The following is a 20,436-nucleotide window of genomic DNA, read 5'->3' on the forward strand; positions in this document are numbered from 1 at the left end:
CATTATATTATATTATTATATGTTCTGACTTATTCTGGAAGTCCCTGTTTCTTTGTGTGTGTGTTTTACTGTTATGTAATACTGGAATACTTAAAAACATGGGTTTTTTTTTGCAAACTACAATTACAGTGAGAAATAGGCACAAAAACATTGTGAGTGCAAAGATTAACAACCCTTTTTATTTGCAAATATAAAGTCATTATATAAAATTATAACAACAGTGCAAATATATATACATTTACAAATATTGTGAGAATACAAATAGGAACAATAACAATAGTGTGAGGGCAAATATTAACAACCCTTTTAATCTGCATATATATTTTAAAGCCAATAAAACATTTAGAACAGTAATGCAATTTTGTACAGTATACACCAAAAATGTTTACCACAATAATAAAATTTGTACATATCAGTGTAAAAACCAAAACAAACATTTGCAGTGCAATTTTGACATCAGACTAAGAAAATAATAAGAATTAATAGTAAACAAAGACAAACATTTACCACAGTAGTGCAATTATGACATATTTGCTTAAAAAAAAAAAGTAAATAAAAAAATAGTTTTTACCACTGTAGTGGACTTTTCATATATTAGCCAAAATAATAATAAAAAACATAAACATACCGTTTATATTATATATCTATCTTGGATGTGCTTGTAAGCACATGCTACCACAGTGAAGCGGGACACCCTCATTCCATCACAGCGCACTGCGTTTGGGTAGAGAGCACAGAGCCTTGTGAAAATGGCCTTCGGTTGCAGTCAGGCCACTGTGCAGGACTGTGAGCCCCAACGAAACACCTGCAAATTACAACAGAATACATATTATTAATGTAAGATTGTTTTCATTGTGTGATCTTATTTTTATTTTACCTTTCCTATGCTGTCTGTTTTGCTTTGTGTTGTCTAAATGTTCATTTATAATATGTGCGCATAGTTATGTTGTCTCTCTTTGTTTTGTTTTTAGATTGATGTTGAAATGTCATATCAATAAATCAGTTCTCTACTGTGTTGTGGAATAATTACAGGGTGTTGTTAGTCAGCCTGTCAGGTTTTTTTCACAATAATGACTGCATATTATCCCACTTATTACATGGCTACTTACTAAAGTACAGTAAAAGACAAATTATTTGACTCAACATGATACAAAATGATTTTAATGATTTAAGAAATGATTGCCTTGTTTCTTCTAAATTAAATATTCCAATGTACAGTTGGAACTGTGTTCATAGCAATGTAACATACTTAGCAACCTAATATATATAGTCAGAATAAAACGTAAATCACAACTAATAATTTATGTTGTAATCAGGCTAAGTTTGAACTTAACAGGCTACAGGAAGATAAGCTAGTCATGAAGGTGTCAGGTTTTAGGTGATATTTCAGCCAGTTTCAGATGTATTATATATATTTTATATAAAAAATGTGTAGACCCTATGTTTACTAAGCGTAACATACGTTTTGCTGCTCTCCACACCTGGGGCCACAATCTTCTTAGTGGCCCTGAATCGTCCCTGTTTTAGGTTGGTTTGGTTAAGTGGTGGGTAAATGGTCTTTTTCTTGTCATACTCCCCCAATGCCTGCCATAGGGAGATGATCTTGATGCACTCTTCTCCCGGCAAAGCCAGACGGTGGTCTCTGAGGCTAACCAAAAACTCTGCCAAGTCCTGCACGGCTCCATACCCCTCAATATTATCAGGTCCAACGTAATCCTAAAATGAAAGATAATTTAGGAACTTTTGATAGCATCAGTGAATACAAATATTCACATGAAAGCACATCCAATGTAACCCAGATTATGCTTACACACATGTAAATGTACATAAAAAATAAACTGGACCCTTACATCATGTGAAGTGTTCTCTTCCAATGTTGGACGATCCGTTTCTGCAGATAATCGGTCCACTGTGGCAACATTAAAAAGGTAAATATTTATTTTAAATTTGTATTTATGCCTTTCAATGTGATAAATACAAATTTATAGTTAGTGTGATAACAAATACGAAACCTTTATGAATACTTTAGTAAAACTCACAGCTATGTGCTCCAGGAAAGAGTTCTAGATTTGATTCAGCGTGCAGTGAGCTGCTGACAGGAGATGACACTGATGATGGAGGGACCACAAACAGTGATGACGTGGGGCTGGTTGCTGGAGGAGTTGGAAATGATGCTGCAGATGCTGCAGACACTGATGCTTGTGAAGAGGCAGCAGGTGTCCGTTCAGTGTCAAAGGTGGGGACAGTGATGTCCTGAAACTCCTCAAGTTCAGCATAACCTTCATCCACCTCTATACCAACCTCAGTAGTCTCTGACTCTTCAATGGCCAACTTGTAGTCCTGCAGAACTTTACCAGTTTGCTGGTAAAGATATTCCACTCCAATAAGCTCACCTTTAAAATAGTAAAACATTGACAATTAGATAATATACCACAATATTATATTATAAATCAGTTCCTCAGTTTCCTTTGCAAATCATTAGCTAAAGATTAATTAAAGCTGACAACTGGAAGTTGAAGTGCATAGCTTTGGCCACTGTAGTAATTAACATATACATTTAAATCATTAGTTAATATAATGTTATTACTCAACTTATACATTAAAGTACATTTGACTGGTAACAATTTATTTATTACTTAATCTATTAATCATATAGAATGTTTATTAGTTGCTGATGTAGTAATCATTAATAAATGGTTTAAGTTAGTCCTTCATGAGTTTACATTAACTCGTGATTATCTGTGCATTCTTGAAGCATGAATTAATGCATATTTGTGCACCAGTATTGTAATTTTATTGATAAAAGACTCACTTACATTGCAAATGTTGTTTAGAAGTTAATCGATGACCGTTATCTTCTTCTTCTTCACCATAGACAGTAAAAGTGATCCTTAAATCTCCGGTAGTTTTTAATGTTATCAATTGATCTACTTACTACGAAGAATCGCGGATGAGGAACGGGCGCTGATTGGCAAATTCGCGGTTGCGATACGAGCGCTGATTGGCAAATTCGCGGTTGCGATACGAGCGCTGATTGGCAAATTCGCGGTTGCGATACGAGCGCTGATTGGCTAAAATATAAGTTTCAAGGTTGCAGCCGGGTACGTGATTGGCTGTCATAACAAAGAATAACCACGACCTAAAGGTGACATGGAGCGCCACTGGCCCACCATTAGTAAAGACCCCCGATTGTTACAGACTTGTTGGTTTTCGATGTGACGGTGGCAAGCATTGATGTCTGCTCATTCTCACCTTGTTATCAGGAGAACAGACTACCAGCCCTCCAGCCCACCAGCCCACCAGCGCACCAGCCCACGAGCCCTCCATCCCTCCCTGGTGGTCTAGTGGTTAGGATTCGGCGCTCTCACCGCCGCGGCCCGGGTTCGATTCCCGGTCAGGGAAAGGTCTTTTGCCTTCCAATTGTGGACTGCGAATTCAAGCTCTGCTGACAGCTGTGAGAAAGCCAGCTCCAAGCCAAAACATTGGTGGGAACATGAAAAAAACACCTCCTTCGAGCCGGAGTTGAACCAGCGACCTAAGGATGGCCAACACTCCAACCTACGATCCTCCGCTCTACCAGCTGAGCTATCGAAGGGGCTAAGGGCTTGTCAGAACCTCGACATATCAGGGTTCTGTAGCTCTACTGCTGGCCAAAAAGTCACTTCTGGTGCAGGAAGATTTGCTGGATCAGAACCTCGACATATCAGGGTTCTGTAGCTCTACTGTTGGCCAAAAAGTCACTTCTGGTGCAGGAAGATTTGCTGGATTTTTGAGGAGGGAAGCAAAAAGGAGCATGCATTCCCATACCGGGAGTTGAACCCGGGCCGCCTGGGTGAAAACCAGGAATCCTAACCGCTAGACCATATGGGATTTGGACACTTTAAACTGGCCATGGGCTTCTGGCGCACTTTCCATACATGTGGTCAGCGTGGGCGCAGGACCTTGTAGTGGCCTGTTGCTTTAGTTCTGTGACTGTAACAATGTGATAATAATTTGGCAAAACAAGAATTATCCAAAAGGACGGTTTTCTGAATTATATAGTGTTGTATGCATTCAGGGAATCTGTTTTTTCACTCAACCCGGGGGTTCAGTGTATTTGGGCAGATTCCTGTGATTGCAGAATTGATTCCTCAAACTGGTAATTAAGCTCTTGTCCAAGTGAAAATACTCGTGTCATCCATTTGAAAACACACACGGCAACCTTTATCTAGAGGAAAAACTGGAGTCAACCCCTGGCTGCGTACGAGAAAACCAGGAATCCTAACTGCTAGACCATATGGGAACTGGCCAGCTTTAACTGGCCACAAGCTTGTGGGCCACTTTCCATAAATGTGGCCAGTGTGGGCGCAGGGTTTTGTAGTGGCCTGTTGCTTTTGGTGTGTGACTGTAACAATGTGATAATAATTTGGCAATACAAGAATCATCCGAAGGGACGGTTTACTGAAATATATAGTGTTGCATGCATTCAAGGGACATGTTTGTTGACTCACACATGGTTCAGTATTTTGGCCAGAATCCTGTGATTGCTGAATTTATACCTCGAACTGGTAATTAAGGTCTTGTCCAGGTGAAAATACTTGTGTCATGCATCTGAAAACACACATGGCAACCGTTATCTAGAGGAAAAACTGCCTATCGTCGGTCTGTCAAGGTACAAAACTGACATGTTGTGAGGTTAATAATGAAAGTGAGACCAACTTTTAATCCGCAAAATTGCTGATTATTCGCTCGTTCAGTTTAATGCAGATTACAAATTATTCTCAATGCCCAGGTGGCAATTAGTGATAAGGCTTCAAAATGGCAAGCCTGTGACATCAAAACCACATGGCATTGCACCCTTCAAAGTAGTAAAGCGGTTACAGAGTAGCGATGAAATTGTTCATTCTAGAATCAACTGGCCCACCAGCCTGCATTTTGTGAGACGAATGGCAATACCAAAGCATGTCCGTGTCTCCCCTAGACATCGGAATGGGTGTGCAGAATGTGCCTTTTTTTGGAAAAAATAGAAGAATGCCTAGAGAGTTGCCTTTTCTTTTGGACTTTGGAGAAAAAAAACACAACAACAAAATAAGCCGGAGAAAAGCAAGCACAGAGCGAGCCAGCCAGGAGTCGAACCTAGAATCTTCTGATCCGTAGTCAGACGCGTTATCCATTGCGCCACTGGCCCACCATTAGTAGAGACCCCCGATTGTTACAGACTTGTTGGTTTTCGATGTGACGGTGGCAAGCATTGATGTCTGCTCATTCTCACCTTGTTATCAGGAGAACATACTACCAGCCCACCAGCCCACCAGCCCTCCAGCCCACCAGCCCACCATCCCTCCCTGGTGGTCTAGTGGTTAGGATTCAGCGCTCTCACCGCCGCGGCCCGGGTTCGATTCCCGGTCAGGGAAAGCTCTTTTGCCTTCCAATTGTGGACTGCGAATTCAAGCTCTGCTGACAGCTGTGAGAAAGCCAGCTCCAAACCAAAAAATTGGTGGGAACATGAAAAAAAACACCTCCTTCGAGCCGGAGTTGAACCAGCGACCTAAGGATGGCCAACACTCCAACCTACAGTCCTCCGCTCTACCAGCTGAGCTATCGAAGGGGCTAAGGGCTAGTCAGAACCTCGACATATCAGGGTTCTGTAGCTCTACTGCTGGCCAAAAAGTCACTTCTGGTGCAGGAAGATTTGCTGGATCAGAACCTCGACATATCAGGGTTCTGTAGCTCTACTGTTGGCCAAAAAGTCACTTCTGGTGCAGGAAGATTTGCTGGATTTTTGAGGAGGGAAGCAAAAAGGAGCATGCATTCCCATACCGGGAGTTGAACCCGGGCCGCCTGGGTGAAAACCAGGAATCCTAACCGCTAGACCATATGGGATTTGGACACTTTAAACTGGCCATGGGCTTCTGGCGCACTTTCCATACATGTGGTCAGCGTGGGCGCAGGACCTTGTAGTGGCCTGTTGCTTTAGTTCTGTGACTGTAACAATGTGATAATAATTTGGCAAAACAAGAATTATCCAAAAGGACGGTTTTCTGAATTATATAGTGTTGTATGCATTCAGGGAATCTGTTTTTTCACTCAACCCGGGGGTTCAGTGTATTTGGGCAGATTCCTGTGATTGCAGAATTGATTCCTCAAACTGGTAATTAAGCTCTTGTCCAAGTGAAAATACTCGAGTCATCCATTTGAAAACACACACGGCAACCTTTATCTAGAGGAAAACTGGAGTCAACCCCTGGCTGCGTACGAGAAAACCAGGAATCCTAACTGCTAGACCATATGGGAACTGGCCAGCTTTAACTGGCCACAAGCTTGTGGGCCACTTTCCATAAATGTGGCCAGTGTGGGCGCAGGGTTTTGTAGTGGCCTGTTGCTTTTGGTGTGTGACTGTAACAATGTGATAATAATTTGCCAATACAAGAATCATCCGAAGGGACGGTTTACTGAAATATATAGTGTTGCATGCATTCAAGGGACATGTTTGTTGACTCACACATGGTTCAGTTTTTTGGCCAGAATCCTGTGATTGCTGAATTTATACCTCGAACTGGTAATTAAGGTCTTGTCCAGGTGAAAATACTTGTGTCATGCATCTGAAAACACACACGGCAACCGTTATCTAGAGGAAAAACTGCCTATCGTCGGTCTGTCAAGGTACAAAACTGACATGTTGTGAGGTTAATAATGAAAGTGAGACCAATTTTTAATATGCTGATTATTCGCTCGTTCAGTTTAATGCAGATTACAAATTATTCTCAATGTCCAGGTGGCAATTAGTGATAAGGCTTCAAAATGGCAAGCCTGTGACATCAAAACCACATGGCATTGCACCCTTCAAAGTAGTAAAGCGGTTACAGAGTAGCGATGAAATTGTTCATTCTAGAATCAACTGGCCCACCAGCCTGCATTTTGTGAGACGAATGGCAATACCAAAGCATGTCCGTGTCTCCCCTAGACATCGGAATGGGTGTGCAGAATGTGCCTTTTTTTGGAAAAAATAGAAGAATGCCTAGAGAGTTGCCTTTTCTTTTGGACTTTGGAGAAAAAAAACACAACAACAAAATAAGCCGGAGAAAAACAAGCACAGAGCGAGCCAGCCAGGAGTCGAACCTAGAATCTTCTGATCCGTAGTCAGATGCGTTATCCATTGCGCCACTGGCCCACCAAAAGTAAAGACCCCCGATTGTTACAGACTTGTTGGTTTTCGATGTGACGGTGGCAAGCATTGATGTCTGCTCATTCTCACCTTGTTATCAGGAGAACAGACTACCAGCCCTCCAGCCCTCCAGCCCACCACCTCAGCAGCCCACGAGCCCTCCAGCCCACCATCCCTCCCTGGTGGTCTAGTGGTTAGGATTCGGCGCTCTCACCGCCGCGGCCCGGGTTCGATTCCCGGTCAGGGAAAGCTCTTTTGCCTTCCAATTGTGGACTGCGAATTCAAGCTCTGCTGACAGCTGTGAGAAAGCCAGCTCCAAACCAAAAAATTGGTGGGAACATGAAAAAAACACCTCCTTCGAGCCGGAGTTGAACCAGCGACATAAGGATGGCCAACACTCCAACCCTCCGCTCTACCAGCTGAGCTATCGAAGGGGCTAAGGGCTAGTCAGAACCTCGACATGTCAGGGTTCTGTAGCTCTACTGCTGGCCAAAAAGTCACTTCTGGTGCAGGAAGTCTTGCTGGATCAGAACCTCGACATATCAGGGTTCTGTAGCTCTACTGCTGGCCAAAAAGTCACTTCTGGTGCAGGAAGATTTGCTGGATTTTTGAGGAGGGAAGCAAAAAGGAGCATCCATTCCCATACCGGGAGTTGAACCCGAGCCACCTGGGTGAAAACCAGGAATCCTAACCGCTAGACCATATGGGATTTGGACACTTTAAACTGGCCATGGGCTTCTGGCGCACTTTCCATACATGTGGTCAGCGTGGGCGCAGGACCTTGTAGTGGCCTGTTGCTTTAGTTCTGTGACTGTAACAATGTGATAATAATTTGGCAAAACAAGAATTATCCAAAAGGACGGTTTTCTGAATTATATAGTGTTGTATGCATTCAGGGAATCTGTTTTTTCACTCAACCCGGGGGTTCAGTGTATTTGGGCAGATTCCTGTGATTGCAGAATTGATTCCTCAAACTGGTAATTAAGCTCTTGTCCAAGTGAAAATACTCGTGTCATCCATTTGAAAACACACACGGCAACCTTTATCTAGAGGAAAAACTGGAGTCAACCCCTGGCTGCGTACAAGAAAACCAGGAATCCTAACTGCTAGACCATATGGGAACTGGCCAGCTTTAACTGGCCACAAGCTTGTGGGCCACTTTCCATAAATGTGGCCAGTGTGGGCGCAGGGTTTTGTAGTGGCCTGTTGCTTTTGGTGTGTGACTGTAACAATGTGATAATAATTTGGCAATACAAGAATCATCCGAAGGGACGGTTTACTGAAATATATAGTGTTGCATGCATTCAAGGGACATGTTTGTTGACTCACACATGGTTCAGTTTTTTGGCCAGAATCCTGTGATTGCTGAATTTATACCTCGAACTGGTAATTAAGGTCTTGTCCAGGTGAAAATACTTGTGTCATGCATCTGAAAACACACATGGCAACCGTTATCTAGAGGAAAAACTGCCTATCGTCGGTCTGTAAAGGTACAAAACTGACATGTTGTGAGGTTAATAATGAAAGTGAGACCAATTTTTAATATGCTGATTATTCGCTCGTTCAGTTTAATGCAGATTACAAATTATTCTCAATGTCCAGGTGGCAATTAGTGATAAGGCTTCAAAATGGCAAGCCTGTGACATCAAAACCACATGGCATTGCACCCTTCAAAGTAGTAAAGCGGTTACAGAGTAGCGATGAAATTGTTCATTCTAGAATCAACTGGCCCACCAGCCTGCATTTTGTGAGACGAATGGCAATACCAAAGCATGTCCGTGTCTCCCCTAGACATCGGAATGGGTGTGCAGAATGTGCCTTTTTTTGGAAAAAATAGAAGAATGCCTAGAGAGTTGCCTTTTCTTTTGGACTTTGGAGAAAAAAAACACAACAACAAAATAAGCCGGAGAAAAACAAGCACAGAGCGAGCCAGCCAGGAGTCGAACCTAGAATCTTCTGATCCGTAGTCAGATGCGTTATCCATTGCGCCACTGGCCCACCAAAAGTAAAGACCCCCGATTGTTACAGACTTGTTGGTTTTCGATGTGACGGTGGCAAGCATTGATGTCTGCTCATTCTCACCTTGTTATCAGGAGAACAGACTACCAACCCTCCAGCCCTCCAGCCCACCAGCCCAGCAGCCCACGAGCCCTCCAGCCCACCATCCCTCCCTGGTGGTCTAGTGGTTAGGATTCGGCGCTCTCACCGCCGCGGCCCGGGTTCGATTCCCGGTCAGGGAAAGCTCTTTTGCCTTCCAATTGTGGACTGCGAATTCAAGCTCTGCTGACAGCTGTGAGAAAGCCAGCTCCAAGCCAAAACATTGGTGGGAACATGAAAAAAACACCTCCTTCGAGCCGGAGTTGAACCAGCGACCTAAGGATGGCCAACACTCCAACCTACAATCCTCCGCTCTACCAGCTGAGCTATCGAAGGGGCTAAGGGCTAGTCAGAACCTCGACATATCAGGGTTCTGTAGCTCTACTGCTGGCCAAAAAGTCACTTCTGGTGCAGGAAGATTTGCTGGATCAGAACCTCAGCATATCAGGGTTCTGTAGCTCTACTGCTGGCCAAAAAGTCACTTCTGGTGCAGGAAGATTTGCTGGATTTTTGAGGAGGGAAGCAAAAAGGAGCATGCATTCCCATACCGGGAGTTGAACCCGGGCCGCCTGGGTGAAAACCAGGAATCCTAACAGCTAGAACATATGGGCAAGCCTGTGACATCAAAACCACATGGCATTGCACCCTTCAAAGTAGTAAAGCGGTTACAGAGTAGCGATGAAATTGTTCATTCTAGAATCAACTGGCACACCAGCCTGCATTTTGTGAGACGAATGGCAATACCAAAGCATGTCCGTGTCTCCCCTAGACATCGGAATGGGTGTGCAGAATGTGCCTTTTTTTGGAAAAAATAGAAGAATGCCTAGAGAGTTGCCTTTTCTTTTGGACTTTGGAGAAAAAAAACACAACAACAAAATAAGCCGGAGAAAAACAAGCACAGAGCGAGCCAGCCAGGAGTCGAACCTAGAATCTTCTGATCCGTAGTCCGACGCGTTATCCATTGCGCCAAGGCCGGCGCCCATTAGTCGAGGTAAAGATCCTAAAAGACGAAGAGGTACGCGAGTTCGCGGCCCGCTCCGACCAGTGATGGAATTCCTGGAATGTGTCCGTTTTGACGCTGCTGATGCACGCGTGCGTAATCATCATTATCCCCCGTAATTTAATCGAACGTAAATTCGTCCCCCGCACTTTAATTTGGGAACTTTCCAGGGTAAACAATCAAGTTATGTACGTTTCATTCATACCGGACACCGGAGGGCGCTCTCTCGCATTAAGTCCAAAACGGACTCGTAGAAGCACCAACTTGTGACCACTATGTGACGCACGCTACAGGAAATACCTTATATGGACAAAGGCATCCAGCGGTCACTGGATAAAAAAAGCTGAAATGAATTGACAGATAAAACGTGAATATTCATTGCAAAAATACATGATTTGTGTTTTTGTGCATTTTCATAACAAAATACATGAATAACGCAGCGCTTACTGACACATTTTTTTCAGTATAATATATTATTTTTACAGTATAACATTATATTATATTATTATATTTTCTGACTTATTCTGGAAGTCCCTGTTTCTTTGTGTGTGTGTGTTTACTGTTATGTAATACTGGAATACTTAAAAAAATGTTTGTTTTTTTTGCAACTACAATTACAGTGAGAAATAGGCACAAAAACATTGTGAGTGCAAAGATTAATAACCCTTTTTATTTGCAAATATAAAGTCAATATATAAAATTATAACAACAGTGCAAATATATATACATGTACAAATATTGTGAGAATACAAATAGTGTGAAGGCAAATATTAACAACCCTTTTAATCTGCATATATATTTTAAAGCCAATAAAACATTTAGAACAGTAATGCAATTTTGTACAGTATACACCAAAAATGTTTACCACAATAATAAAATTTGTACATATCAGTGTAAAAATATAATAAATATCAAACCAAAACAAACATTTGCAGTGCAATTTTGACATCAGACTTAGAAAATAATAAGAATTAATAGTAAACAAAGACAAACATTTACCACAGCAGTACAATTATGACATATTTGCTTAAAAAAAAAAAGTAAATAAAAATTGTTTTTACCACTGTAGTGGACTTTTCATATATTAGCCAAAATAATAATAAAAAAACATAAACATACCGTTTATATTATATATCTATCTTGGATGTGCTTGTAAGCACATGCTACCACAGTGAAGCGGGACACCCTCACTCCATCACAGTGCACCGCGTTTGGGTAGAGAGCACAGAGCCTTATGAAAATGGCCTCCACCACTCGGTTGCAGTCAGGCCACTGTGCAGGACTGTGAGCCCCAACAAAACACCTGCAAATTACAACAGAATACATATTATTAATGTAAGATTGTTTTCATTGTGTGATCTTATTTTTATTTTACCTTTCCTATGCTGTCTGTTTTGCTTTGTGTTGTCTAAATGTTCATTTATAATATGTGCGCATAGTTATGTTGTCTCTCTTTGTTTTGTTTTTAGATTGATGTTGAAATGTCATATCAATAAATCAGTTCTCTACTGTGTTGTGGAATAATTACAGGGTGTTGTTAGTCAGCAAGTCAGGTTTTTTTTCACAATAATGACTGCATATTATCCCACTTATTACATGGCTACTTACTAAAGTACAGTAAAAGACAAATTATTTGACTCCACATGATACAAAATGATTTTAATGATTTAAGAAATGATTGCCTTGTTTCTTCTAAATTAAATATTCCAGTGTACAGTTGGAACTGTGTTCATAGCAATGTAACATACTTAGCAACCTAATATATATAGTCAGAATAAAACGTAAATCACAACTAATAATTTATGTTGTAATCAGGCTAAGTTTGAACTTAACAGGCTACAGGAAGATAAGCTAGTCATGAAGGTGTCAGGTTTTACTAATTTAACTAGAAATCCTTACTAAACAAAACAAGTTGTAGGTGATATTTCAGCCAGTTTCAGATATATATATATATATATATTTTATATAAAAAAATGTGTAGACCCTGTGTTTACTAAACGTAACATACCTTTTGCTGCTCTCCACACCTGGGGCCACAATCTTCTTAGTGGCTCTGAATCGTCCCTGTTTTAGGTTGGTTTGGTTACGTGGTGGGTAAATGGTCTTTTTCTTGTCATACTCCCCCAATGCCTGCCATAGGGAGATGATCTTGATGCACTCTTCTCCCGACAAAGCCAGACGGTGGTCTCTGAGGCTAACCAAAAACTCTGCCAAGTCCTGCACGGCTCCATACCCCTCAATATTATCAGGTCCAACCGAATCCTAAAATGAAAGATAATTTAGGAACTTTTGATAGCATCAGTGAATACAAATATTCACATGAAAGCACATCCAATGTAACCCAGATTATGCTTACACACATGTAAATGTACATAAAAAATAAACTGGACCCTTACATCATGTGAAGTGTTCTCTTCCAATGTTGGACGATCCGTTTCTGCAGATAATCAGTCCACTGGGGCAACATTAAAAAGGTAAATATTTATTTTAAATTTTTATTTATGTCTTTCAATGTGATAAATACAAATTTATAGTTAGTGTGATAACAAATACGAAACCTTTATGAATACTTTAGTAAAACTCACAGCTATGTGCTCCAGGAAAGAGTTCTAGATTTGATTCAGCGTGCAGTGAGCTGCTGACAGGAGATGACACTGATGATGGAGGGACCACAAACAGTGATGACGTGGGGCTGGTTGCTGGAGGAGTTGGAAATGATGCTGCAGATGCTGCAGACACTGATGCTTGTGAAGAGGCAGCAGGTGTCCGGTCAGTGTCAAAGGTGGGGACAGTGATGTCCTGAAACTCCTCAAGTTCAGCATAACCTTCATCCACCTCTATACCAACCTCAGTAGTCTCTGACTCTTCAATGGCCAACTTGTAGTCCTGCAGAACTTTACCAGTTTGCTGGTAAAGATATTCCACTCCAATAAGCTCACCTTTAAAATAGTAAAACATTGACAATTAGATAATATACCACAATATTATATTATAACTCAGTTCCTCAGTTTCCTTTACAAATCATTAGCTAAAGATTAATTAAAGCTGACAACTGGAAGTTGAAGTGCATAGCTTTGGCCACTGTAGTAATTAACATATACATTTAAATCATTAGTTAATATAATGTTATTACTCAACTTATACATTAAAGTACATTTGACTGGTAACAATTTATTTATTACTTAATCTATTAATCATATAGAATGTTTATTAGTTGCTGATGTAGTAATCATTAATAAATGGTTTAAGTTAGTCCTTCATGAGTTTACATTAACTCGTGATTATCTGTGCATTCTTGAAGCATGAATTAATGCATATTTGTGCACCAGTATTGTAATTTTATTGATAAAAGACTCACTTACATTGCAAATGTTGGTTAGAAGTTAATCGATGACCGTTATCTTCTTCTTCTTCACCCGTGATCCTTAAATCTCCGGTAGTTTTTAATGTTATCAATTGATCTACTTACTACGAAGAATCGCAGATGAGGAACGGGCGCTGATTGGCAAATTCGCGGTTGCGATACGAGCGCTGATTGGCAAATTCGCGGTTGCGATACGAGCGCTGATTGGCTAAAACATAAGTTTCATGGTTGCAGCCGGGAACGTGATTGGCTGTCATAACAAAGAATAACCACGACTTACAGGTGACATGGAGCGCCACTGGCCCACCAATAGTAAAGACCCCCGATTGTTACAGACTTGTTGGTTTTCGATGTGACGGTGGCAAGCATTGATGTCTGCTCATTCTCACCTTGTTATCAGGAGAACAGACTACCAGCCCTCCAGCCCACCAGCCCACTAGCCCACCAGCCCTCCAGCCCACCAGCCCTCCCTGGTGGTCTAGTGGTTAGGATTCGGCGCTCTCACCGCCGCGGCCCGGGTTCGATTCCCGGTCAGGGAAAGCTCTTTTGCCTTCTAATTGTGGACTGCGAATTCAAGCTCTGCTGACAGCTTTGAGAAAGCCAGCTCCAAGCCAAAACATTGGTGGGAACATGAAAAAAACACCTCCTTCGAGCCGGAGTTGAACCAGCGACATAAGGATGGCCAACACTCCAACCTACAATCCTCCGCTCTACCAGCTGAGCTATCGAAGGGGCTAAGGGCTAGTCAGAACCTCGACATATCAGGGTTCTGTAGCTCTACTGCTGGCCAAAAAGTCACTTCTGGTGCAGGAAGATTTGCTGGATCAGAACCTCAGCATATCAGGGTTCTGTAGCTCTACTGCTGGCCAAAAAGTCACTTCTGGTGCAGGAAGATTTGCTGGATTTTTGAGGAGGGAAGCAAAAAGGAGCATGCATTCCCATACCGGGAGTTGAACCCGGGCCGCCTGGGTGAAAACCAGGAATCCTAACAGCTAGAACATATGGGCAAGCCTGTGACATCAAAACCACATGGCATTGCACCCTTCAAAGTAGTAAAGCGGTTACAGAGTAGCGATGAAATTGTTCATTCTAGAATCAACTGGCACACCAGCCTGCATTTTGTGAGACGAATGGCAATACCAAAGCATGTCCGTGTCTCCCCTAGACATCGGAATGGGTGTGCAGAATGTGCCTTTTTTTGGAAAAAATAGAAGAATGCCTAGAGAGTTGCCTTTTCTTTTGGACTTTGGAGAAAAAAAACACAACAACAAAATAAGCCGGAGAAAAACAAGCACAGAGCGAGCCAGCCAGGAGTCGAACCTAGAATCTTCTGATCCGTAGTCCGACGCGTTATCCATTGCGCCAAGGCCGGCGCCCATTAGTCGAGGTAAAGATCCTAAAAGACGAAGAGGTACGCGAGTTCGCGGCCCGCTCCGACCAGTGATGGAATTCCTGGAATGTGTCCGTTTTGACGCTGCTGATGCACGCGTGCGTAATCATCATTATCCCCCGTAATTTAATCGAACGTAAATTCGTCCCCCGCACTTTAATTTGGGAACTTTCCAGGGTAAACAATCAAGTTATGTACGTTTCATTCATACCGGACACCGGAGGGCGCTCTCTCGCATTAAGTCCAAAACGGACTCGTAGAAGCACCAACTTGTGACCACTATGTGACGCACGCTACAGGAAATACCTTATATGGACAAAGGCATCCAGCGGTCACTGGATAAAAAAAGCTGAAATGAATTGACAGATAAAACGTGAATATTCATTGCAAAAATACATGATTTGTGTTTTTGTGCATTTTCATAACAAAATACATGAATAACGCAGCGCTTACTGACACATTTTTTTCAGTATAATATATTATTTTTACAGTATAACATTATATTATATTATTATATTTTCTGACTTATTCTGGAAGTCCCTGTTTCTCCAACCTAAAGTCCTCCGCTCTACCAGCTGAGCTATCAAAGGGGCTAAGGGCTAGTCAGAACCTCGACATGTCAGGGTTCTGTAGCTCTACTGCTGGCCAAAAAGTCACTTCTGGTGCAGGAAGATTCGCTGGATTTTTGAGGAGGGAAGCAAAAAGGAGCATGCATTCCCATACCGGGAGTTGAACCCGGGCCGCCTGGGTGAAAACCAAGAATCCTAACCGCTAGAACATATGGGGTTTGGACACTTTAAACTGGCCATGGGCTTCTGGCGCACTTTCCATACATGTGGTCAGCGTGGGCGAAGGACCTTGTAGTGGCCTGTTGCTTTAGTTCTGTGACTGTAACAATGTGATAATAATTTGGCAAAACAAGAATTATCCAAAAGGACGGTTTTCTGAATTATATAGTGTTGTATGCATTCAGGGAATCTGTTTTTTCACTCAACCCGGGGGTTCAGTGTATTTGGGCAGATTCCTGTGATTGCAGAATTGAGTCCTCAAACTGGTAATTAAGCTCTTGTCCAAGTGAAAATACTCGTGTCATCCATTTGAAAACACACGGCAACCTTTATCTAGAAGAAAAACTGGAGTCAACCCCTGGCTGCATACGAGAAAACCAGGAATCCTAACTGCTAGACCATATGGGAACTGGCCAGCTTTAACTGGCCACAAGCTTGTGGGCCACTTTCCATAAATGTGGCCAGTGTGGGCGCAGGGTTTTGTAGTGGCCTGTTGCTTTTGGTGTGTGACTGTAACAATGTGATAATAATTTGGCAATACAAGAATCATCCGAAGGGACGGTTTACTGAAATATATAGTGTTGCATGCATTCAAGGGACATGTTTGTTGACTCACACATGGTTCAGTTTTTTGGCCAGAATCCTGTGATTGCTGAATTTATACCTCGAACTGGTAATTAAGGTCTTGTCCAGGTGAAAATACTTGTGTCATGCATCTGAAAACACACATGGCAACCGTTATCTAGAGGAAAAACTGCCTATCGTCGGTCTGTCAAGGTACAAAACTGACATGTTGTGAGGTTAATAATGAAAGTGAGACCAATTTTTAATCCGCAAAATTGCTGATTATTCGCTCGTTCAGTTTAATGCAGATTACAAATTATTCTCAATGTCCAGGTGGCAATTAGTGATAAGGCTTCAAAATGGCAAGCCTGTGACATCAAAACCACATGGCATTGCACCCTTCAAAGTAGTAAAGCGGTTACAGAGTAGCGATGAAATTGTTCATTCTAGAATCAACTGGCCCACCAGCCAGCATTTTGTGAGATGAATGGCAATACCAAAGCATGTCCGTGTCTCCCCTAGACATCGGAATGGGTGTGCAGAATGTGCCTTTTTTTGGAAAAAATAGAAGAATGCCTAGAGAGTTGCCTTTTCTTTTGGACTTTGGAGAAAAAAAACACAACAACAAAATAAGCCGGAGAAAAACAAGCACAGAGCGAGCCAGCCAGGAGTCGAACCTAGAATCTTCTGATCCGTAGTCAGACGCGTTATCCATTGCGCCACTGGCCCACCAAAAGTAAAGACCCCCGATTGTTACAGACTTGTTGGTTTTCGATGTGACGGTGGCAAGCATTTATGTCTGCTCATTCTCACCTTGTTATCAGGAGAACAGACTACCAGCCCTCCAGGATTGCTGGATTTTTGAGGAGGGAAGCAAAAAGGAGCATCCTTTCCCATACCGGGAGTTGAACCCGGGCCGCCTGGGTGAAAACCAGGAATCCTAACCGCTAGACCATATGGGGTTTGGACACTTTAAACTGGCCATGGGCTTCTGGTGCACTTTCCATACATGTGGTCAGCGTGGGCGCAGGACCTTGTAGTGGCCTGTTGCTTTAGTTCTGTGACTGTAACAATGTGATAATAATTTGGCAAAACAAGAATTATGCAAAAGGACGGTTTTCTGAATTATATAGTGTTGTATGCATTCAGGGAATCTGTTTTTTCACTCAACCCGGGGGTTCAGTATATTTGGGCAGATTCCTGTGATTGCAGAATTGATTCCTCAAACTGGTAATTAAGCTCTTGTCCAAGTGAAAATACTCGTGTCATCCATTTGAAAACACACACGGCAACCTTTATCTAGAGGAAAAACTGGAGTCAACCCCTGGCTGCGTACAAGAAAACCAGGAATCCTAACTGCTAGACCATATGGGAACTGGCCAGCTTTAACTGGCCACAAGCTTGTGGGCCACTTTCCATAAATGTGGCCAGTGTGGGCGCAGGGTTTTGTAGTGGCCTGTTGCTTTTGGTGTGTGACTGTAACAATGTGATAATAATTTGGCAATACAAGAATCATCCGAAGGGACAGTTTAGAATCCTGTGATTGCTGAATTTATACCTCGAACTGGTAATTAAGGTCTTGTCCAGGTGAAAATACTTGTGTCATGCATCTGAAAACACACACGGCAACCTTTATCTAGAGGAAAAACTGGAGTCAACCCCTGGCTGCGTACAAGAAAACCAGGAATCCTAACTGCTAGACCATATGGGAACTGGCCAGCTTTAACTGGCCACAAGCTTGTGGGCCACTTTCCATAAATGTGGCCAGTGTGGGCGCAGGGTTTTGTAGTGGCCTGTTGCTTTTGGTGTGTGACTGTAACAATGTGATAATAATTTGGCAATACAAGAATCATCCGAAGGGACAGTTTAGAATCCTGTGATTGCTGAATTTATACCTCGAACTGGTAATTAAGGTCTTGTCCAGGTGAAAATACTTGTGTCATGCATCTGAAAACACACATGGCAACCGTTATCTAGAGGAAAAACTGCCTATCGTCGGTCTGTCAAGGTACAAAACTGACATGTTGTGAGGTTAATAATGAAAGTGAGACCAATTTTTAATATGCTGATTATTCGCTCGTTCAGTTTAATGCAGATTACAAATTATTCTCAATGTCCAGGTGGCAATTAGTGATAAGGCTTCAAAATGGCAAGCCTGTGACATCAAAACCACATGGCATTGCACCCTTCAAAGTAGTAAAGCGGTTACAGAGTAGCGATGAAATTGTTCATTCTAGAATCAACTGGCCCACCAGCCTGCATTTTGTGAGACGAATGGCAATACCAAAGCATGTCCGTGTCTCCCCTAGACATCGGAATGGGTGTGCAGAATGTGCCTTTTTTTGGAAAAAATAGAAGAATGCCTAGAGAGTTGCCTTTTCTTTTGGACTTTGGAGAAAAAAAACACAACAACAAAATAAGCCGGAGAAAAACAAGCACAGAGCGAGCCAGCCAGGAGTCGAACCTAGAATCTTCTGATCCGTAGTCAGATGCGTTATCCATTGCGCCACTGGCCCACCAAAAGTAAAGACCCCCGATTGTTACAGACTTGTTGGTTTTCGATGTGACGGTGGCAAGCATTGATGTCTGCTCATTCTCACCTTGTTATCAGGAGAACAGACTACCAACCCTCCAGCCCTCCAGCCCACCAGCCCAGGAGCCCACGAGCCCTCCAGCCCACCATCCCTCCCTGGTGGTCTAGTGGTTAGGATTCGGCGCTCTCACCGCCGCGGCCCGGGTTCGATTCCCGGTCAGGGAAAGCTCTTTTGCCTTCCAATTGTGGACTGCGAATTCAAGCTCTGCTGACAGCTGTGAGAAAGCCAGCTCCAAGCCAAAACATTGGTGGGAACATGAAAAAAACACCTCCTTCGAGCCGGAGTTGAACCAGCGACCTAAGGATGGCCAACACTCCAACCTACAATCCTCCGCTCTACCAGCTGAGCTATCGAAGGGGCTAAGGGCTAGTCAGAACCTCGACATATCAGGGTTCTGTAGCTCTACTGCTGGCCAAAAAGTCACTTCTGGTGCAGGAAGATTTGCTGGATCAGAACCTCAACATATCAGGGTTCTGTAGCTCTACTGCTGGCCAAAAAGTCACTTCTGGTGCAGGAAGATTTGCTGGATCAGAACCTCAACATATCAGGGTTCTGTAGCTCTACTGCTGGCCAAAAAGTCACTTCTGGTGCAGGAAGATTTGCTGGATTTTTGAGGAGGGAAGCAAAAAGGAGCATGCATTCCCATACCGGGAGTTGAACCCGGGCCGCCTGGGTGAAAACCAGGAATCCTAACAGCTAGAACATATGGGCAAGCCTGTGACATCAAAACCACATGGCATTGCACCCTTCAAAGTAGTAAAGCGGTTACAGAGTAGCGATGAAATTGTTCATTCTAGAATCAACTGGCACACCAGCCTGCATTTTGTGAGACGAATGGCAATACCAAAGCATGTCCGTGTCTCCCTTAGACATCGGAATGGGTGTGCAGAATGTGCCTTTTTTTGGAAAAAATAGAAGAATGCCTAGAGAGTTGCCTCTTCTTTTGGACTTTGGAGAAAAAAAACACAACAACAAAATAAGCCGGAGAAAAACAAGCACAGAGCGAGCCAGCCAGGAGTCGAACCTAGAATCTTCTGATCCGTAGTCCGACGCGTTATCCATTGCGCCAAGGCCGGCGCCCATTAGTCGAGGTAAAGATCCTAAAAGACGAACAGGTACGCGAGTTCGCGGCCCGCTCCGACCAGTGATGGAATTCCTGGAATGTGTCCGTTTTGACGCTGCTGATGCACGCGTGCGTAATCATCATTATCCCCCGTAATTTAATCGAACGTAAATTCGTCCCCCGCACTTTAATTTGGGAACTTTCCAGGGTAAACAATCAAGTTATGTACGTTTCATTCATACCGGACGCCGGAGGGCGCTCTCTCGCATTACGTCCAAAACGGACTCGTAGAAGCACCAACTTGTGACCACTATGTGACGCACGCTACAGGAAATACCTTATATGGACAAAGGCATCCAGCGGTCACTGGATAAAAAAAGCTGAAATGAATTGACAGATAAAACGTGAATATTCATTGCAAAAATACATGAT

The 20,436-nt window shown here is 42.7% G+C and overlaps 1 protein-coding gene and 6 non-coding genes across 7 annotated transcripts; all 7 read right to left on the reverse strand.

The window, feature by feature from the left end:
- Window positions 1-696: 696 nt before the first annotated feature.
- LOC128022765 (uncharacterized) lies at window positions 697-2,418 on the reverse strand. Its single transcript, XM_052610558.1, has 4 exons — window positions 2,040-2,418; window positions 1,851-1,909; window positions 1,463-1,716; window positions 697-805 (listed from the first exon to the last, which is right to left on the reverse strand). The coding sequence occupies exons 1-4, from the start codon at window positions 2,410-2,412 to the stop codon at window positions 697-699; spliced, it is 795 nt and encodes a 264-aa protein (XP_052466518.1). The 5' UTR covers window positions 2,413-2,418.
- A 1,380-nt stretch (window positions 2,419-3,798) lies between these two features.
- Window positions 3,799-3,870, reverse strand: trnae-uuc (transfer RNA glutamic acid (anticodon UUC)). Its single transcript has one exon. It is a non-coding gene; the product is annotated as a tRNA-Glu (tRNA).
- Window positions 3,871-5,094: 1,224 nt separating this feature from the next.
- Window positions 5,095-5,167, reverse strand: trnar-acg (transfer RNA arginine (anticodon ACG)). Its single transcript has one exon. It is a non-coding gene; the product is annotated as a tRNA-Arg (tRNA).
- Window positions 5,168-5,499: 332 nt separating this feature from the next.
- trnay-gua (transfer RNA tyrosine (anticodon GUA)) lies at window positions 5,500-5,587 on the reverse strand. The gene is given in 2 exon segments: window positions 5,500-5,535; window positions 5,551-5,587. It is a non-coding gene; the product is annotated as a tRNA-Tyr (tRNA).
- Window positions 5,588-5,790: 203 nt separating this feature from the next.
- Window positions 5,791-5,862, reverse strand: trnae-uuc (transfer RNA glutamic acid (anticodon UUC)). Its single transcript has one exon. It is a non-coding gene; the product is annotated as a tRNA-Glu (tRNA).
- Window positions 5,863-7,497: 1,635 nt separating this feature from the next.
- Window positions 7,498-7,578, reverse strand: trnas-gga (transfer RNA serine (anticodon GGA)). The gene is given in 2 exon segments: window positions 7,498-7,533; window positions 7,542-7,578. It is a non-coding gene; the product is annotated as a tRNA-Ser (tRNA).
- Window positions 7,579-17,003: 9,425 nt separating this feature from the next.
- Window positions 17,004-17,076, reverse strand: trnar-acg (transfer RNA arginine (anticodon ACG)). The gene has a single exon. It is a non-coding gene; the product is annotated as a tRNA-Arg (tRNA).
- Between the last annotated feature and the right edge of the window lie 3,360 nt (window positions 17,077-20,436).

The sequence above is a fragment of the Carassius gibelio genome, chromosome A11 (genome assembly GCF_023724105.1).
Source record: "Carassius gibelio isolate Cgi1373 ecotype wild population from Czech Republic chromosome A11, carGib1.2-hapl.c, whole genome shotgun sequence".
NCBI lineage: Eukaryota > Metazoa > Chordata > Actinopteri > Cypriniformes > Cyprinidae > Carassius > Carassius gibelio.

What these genes read in the sequence shown, in the direction of transcription:
- LOC128022765 (XM_052610558.1), bottom strand. Translation starts at nt 2,412, where the DNA reads ATGTTTTACTATTTTAAAGGTGAGCTTATTGGAGTGGAATATCTTTAC. An exon ending in CTTTCCTGGAGCACATAGCT is followed by an intron (nt 1,910 to 2,039) that starts GTGAGTTTTACT and finishes ATGTTGCCACAG; the next exon opens with TGGACCGATTATCTGCAGAA. An exon ending in AAGAGAACACTTCACATGAT is followed by an intron (nt 1,717 to 1,850) that starts GTAAGGGTCCAG and finishes CTTTCATTTTAG; the next exon opens with GATTACGTTGGACCTGATAA.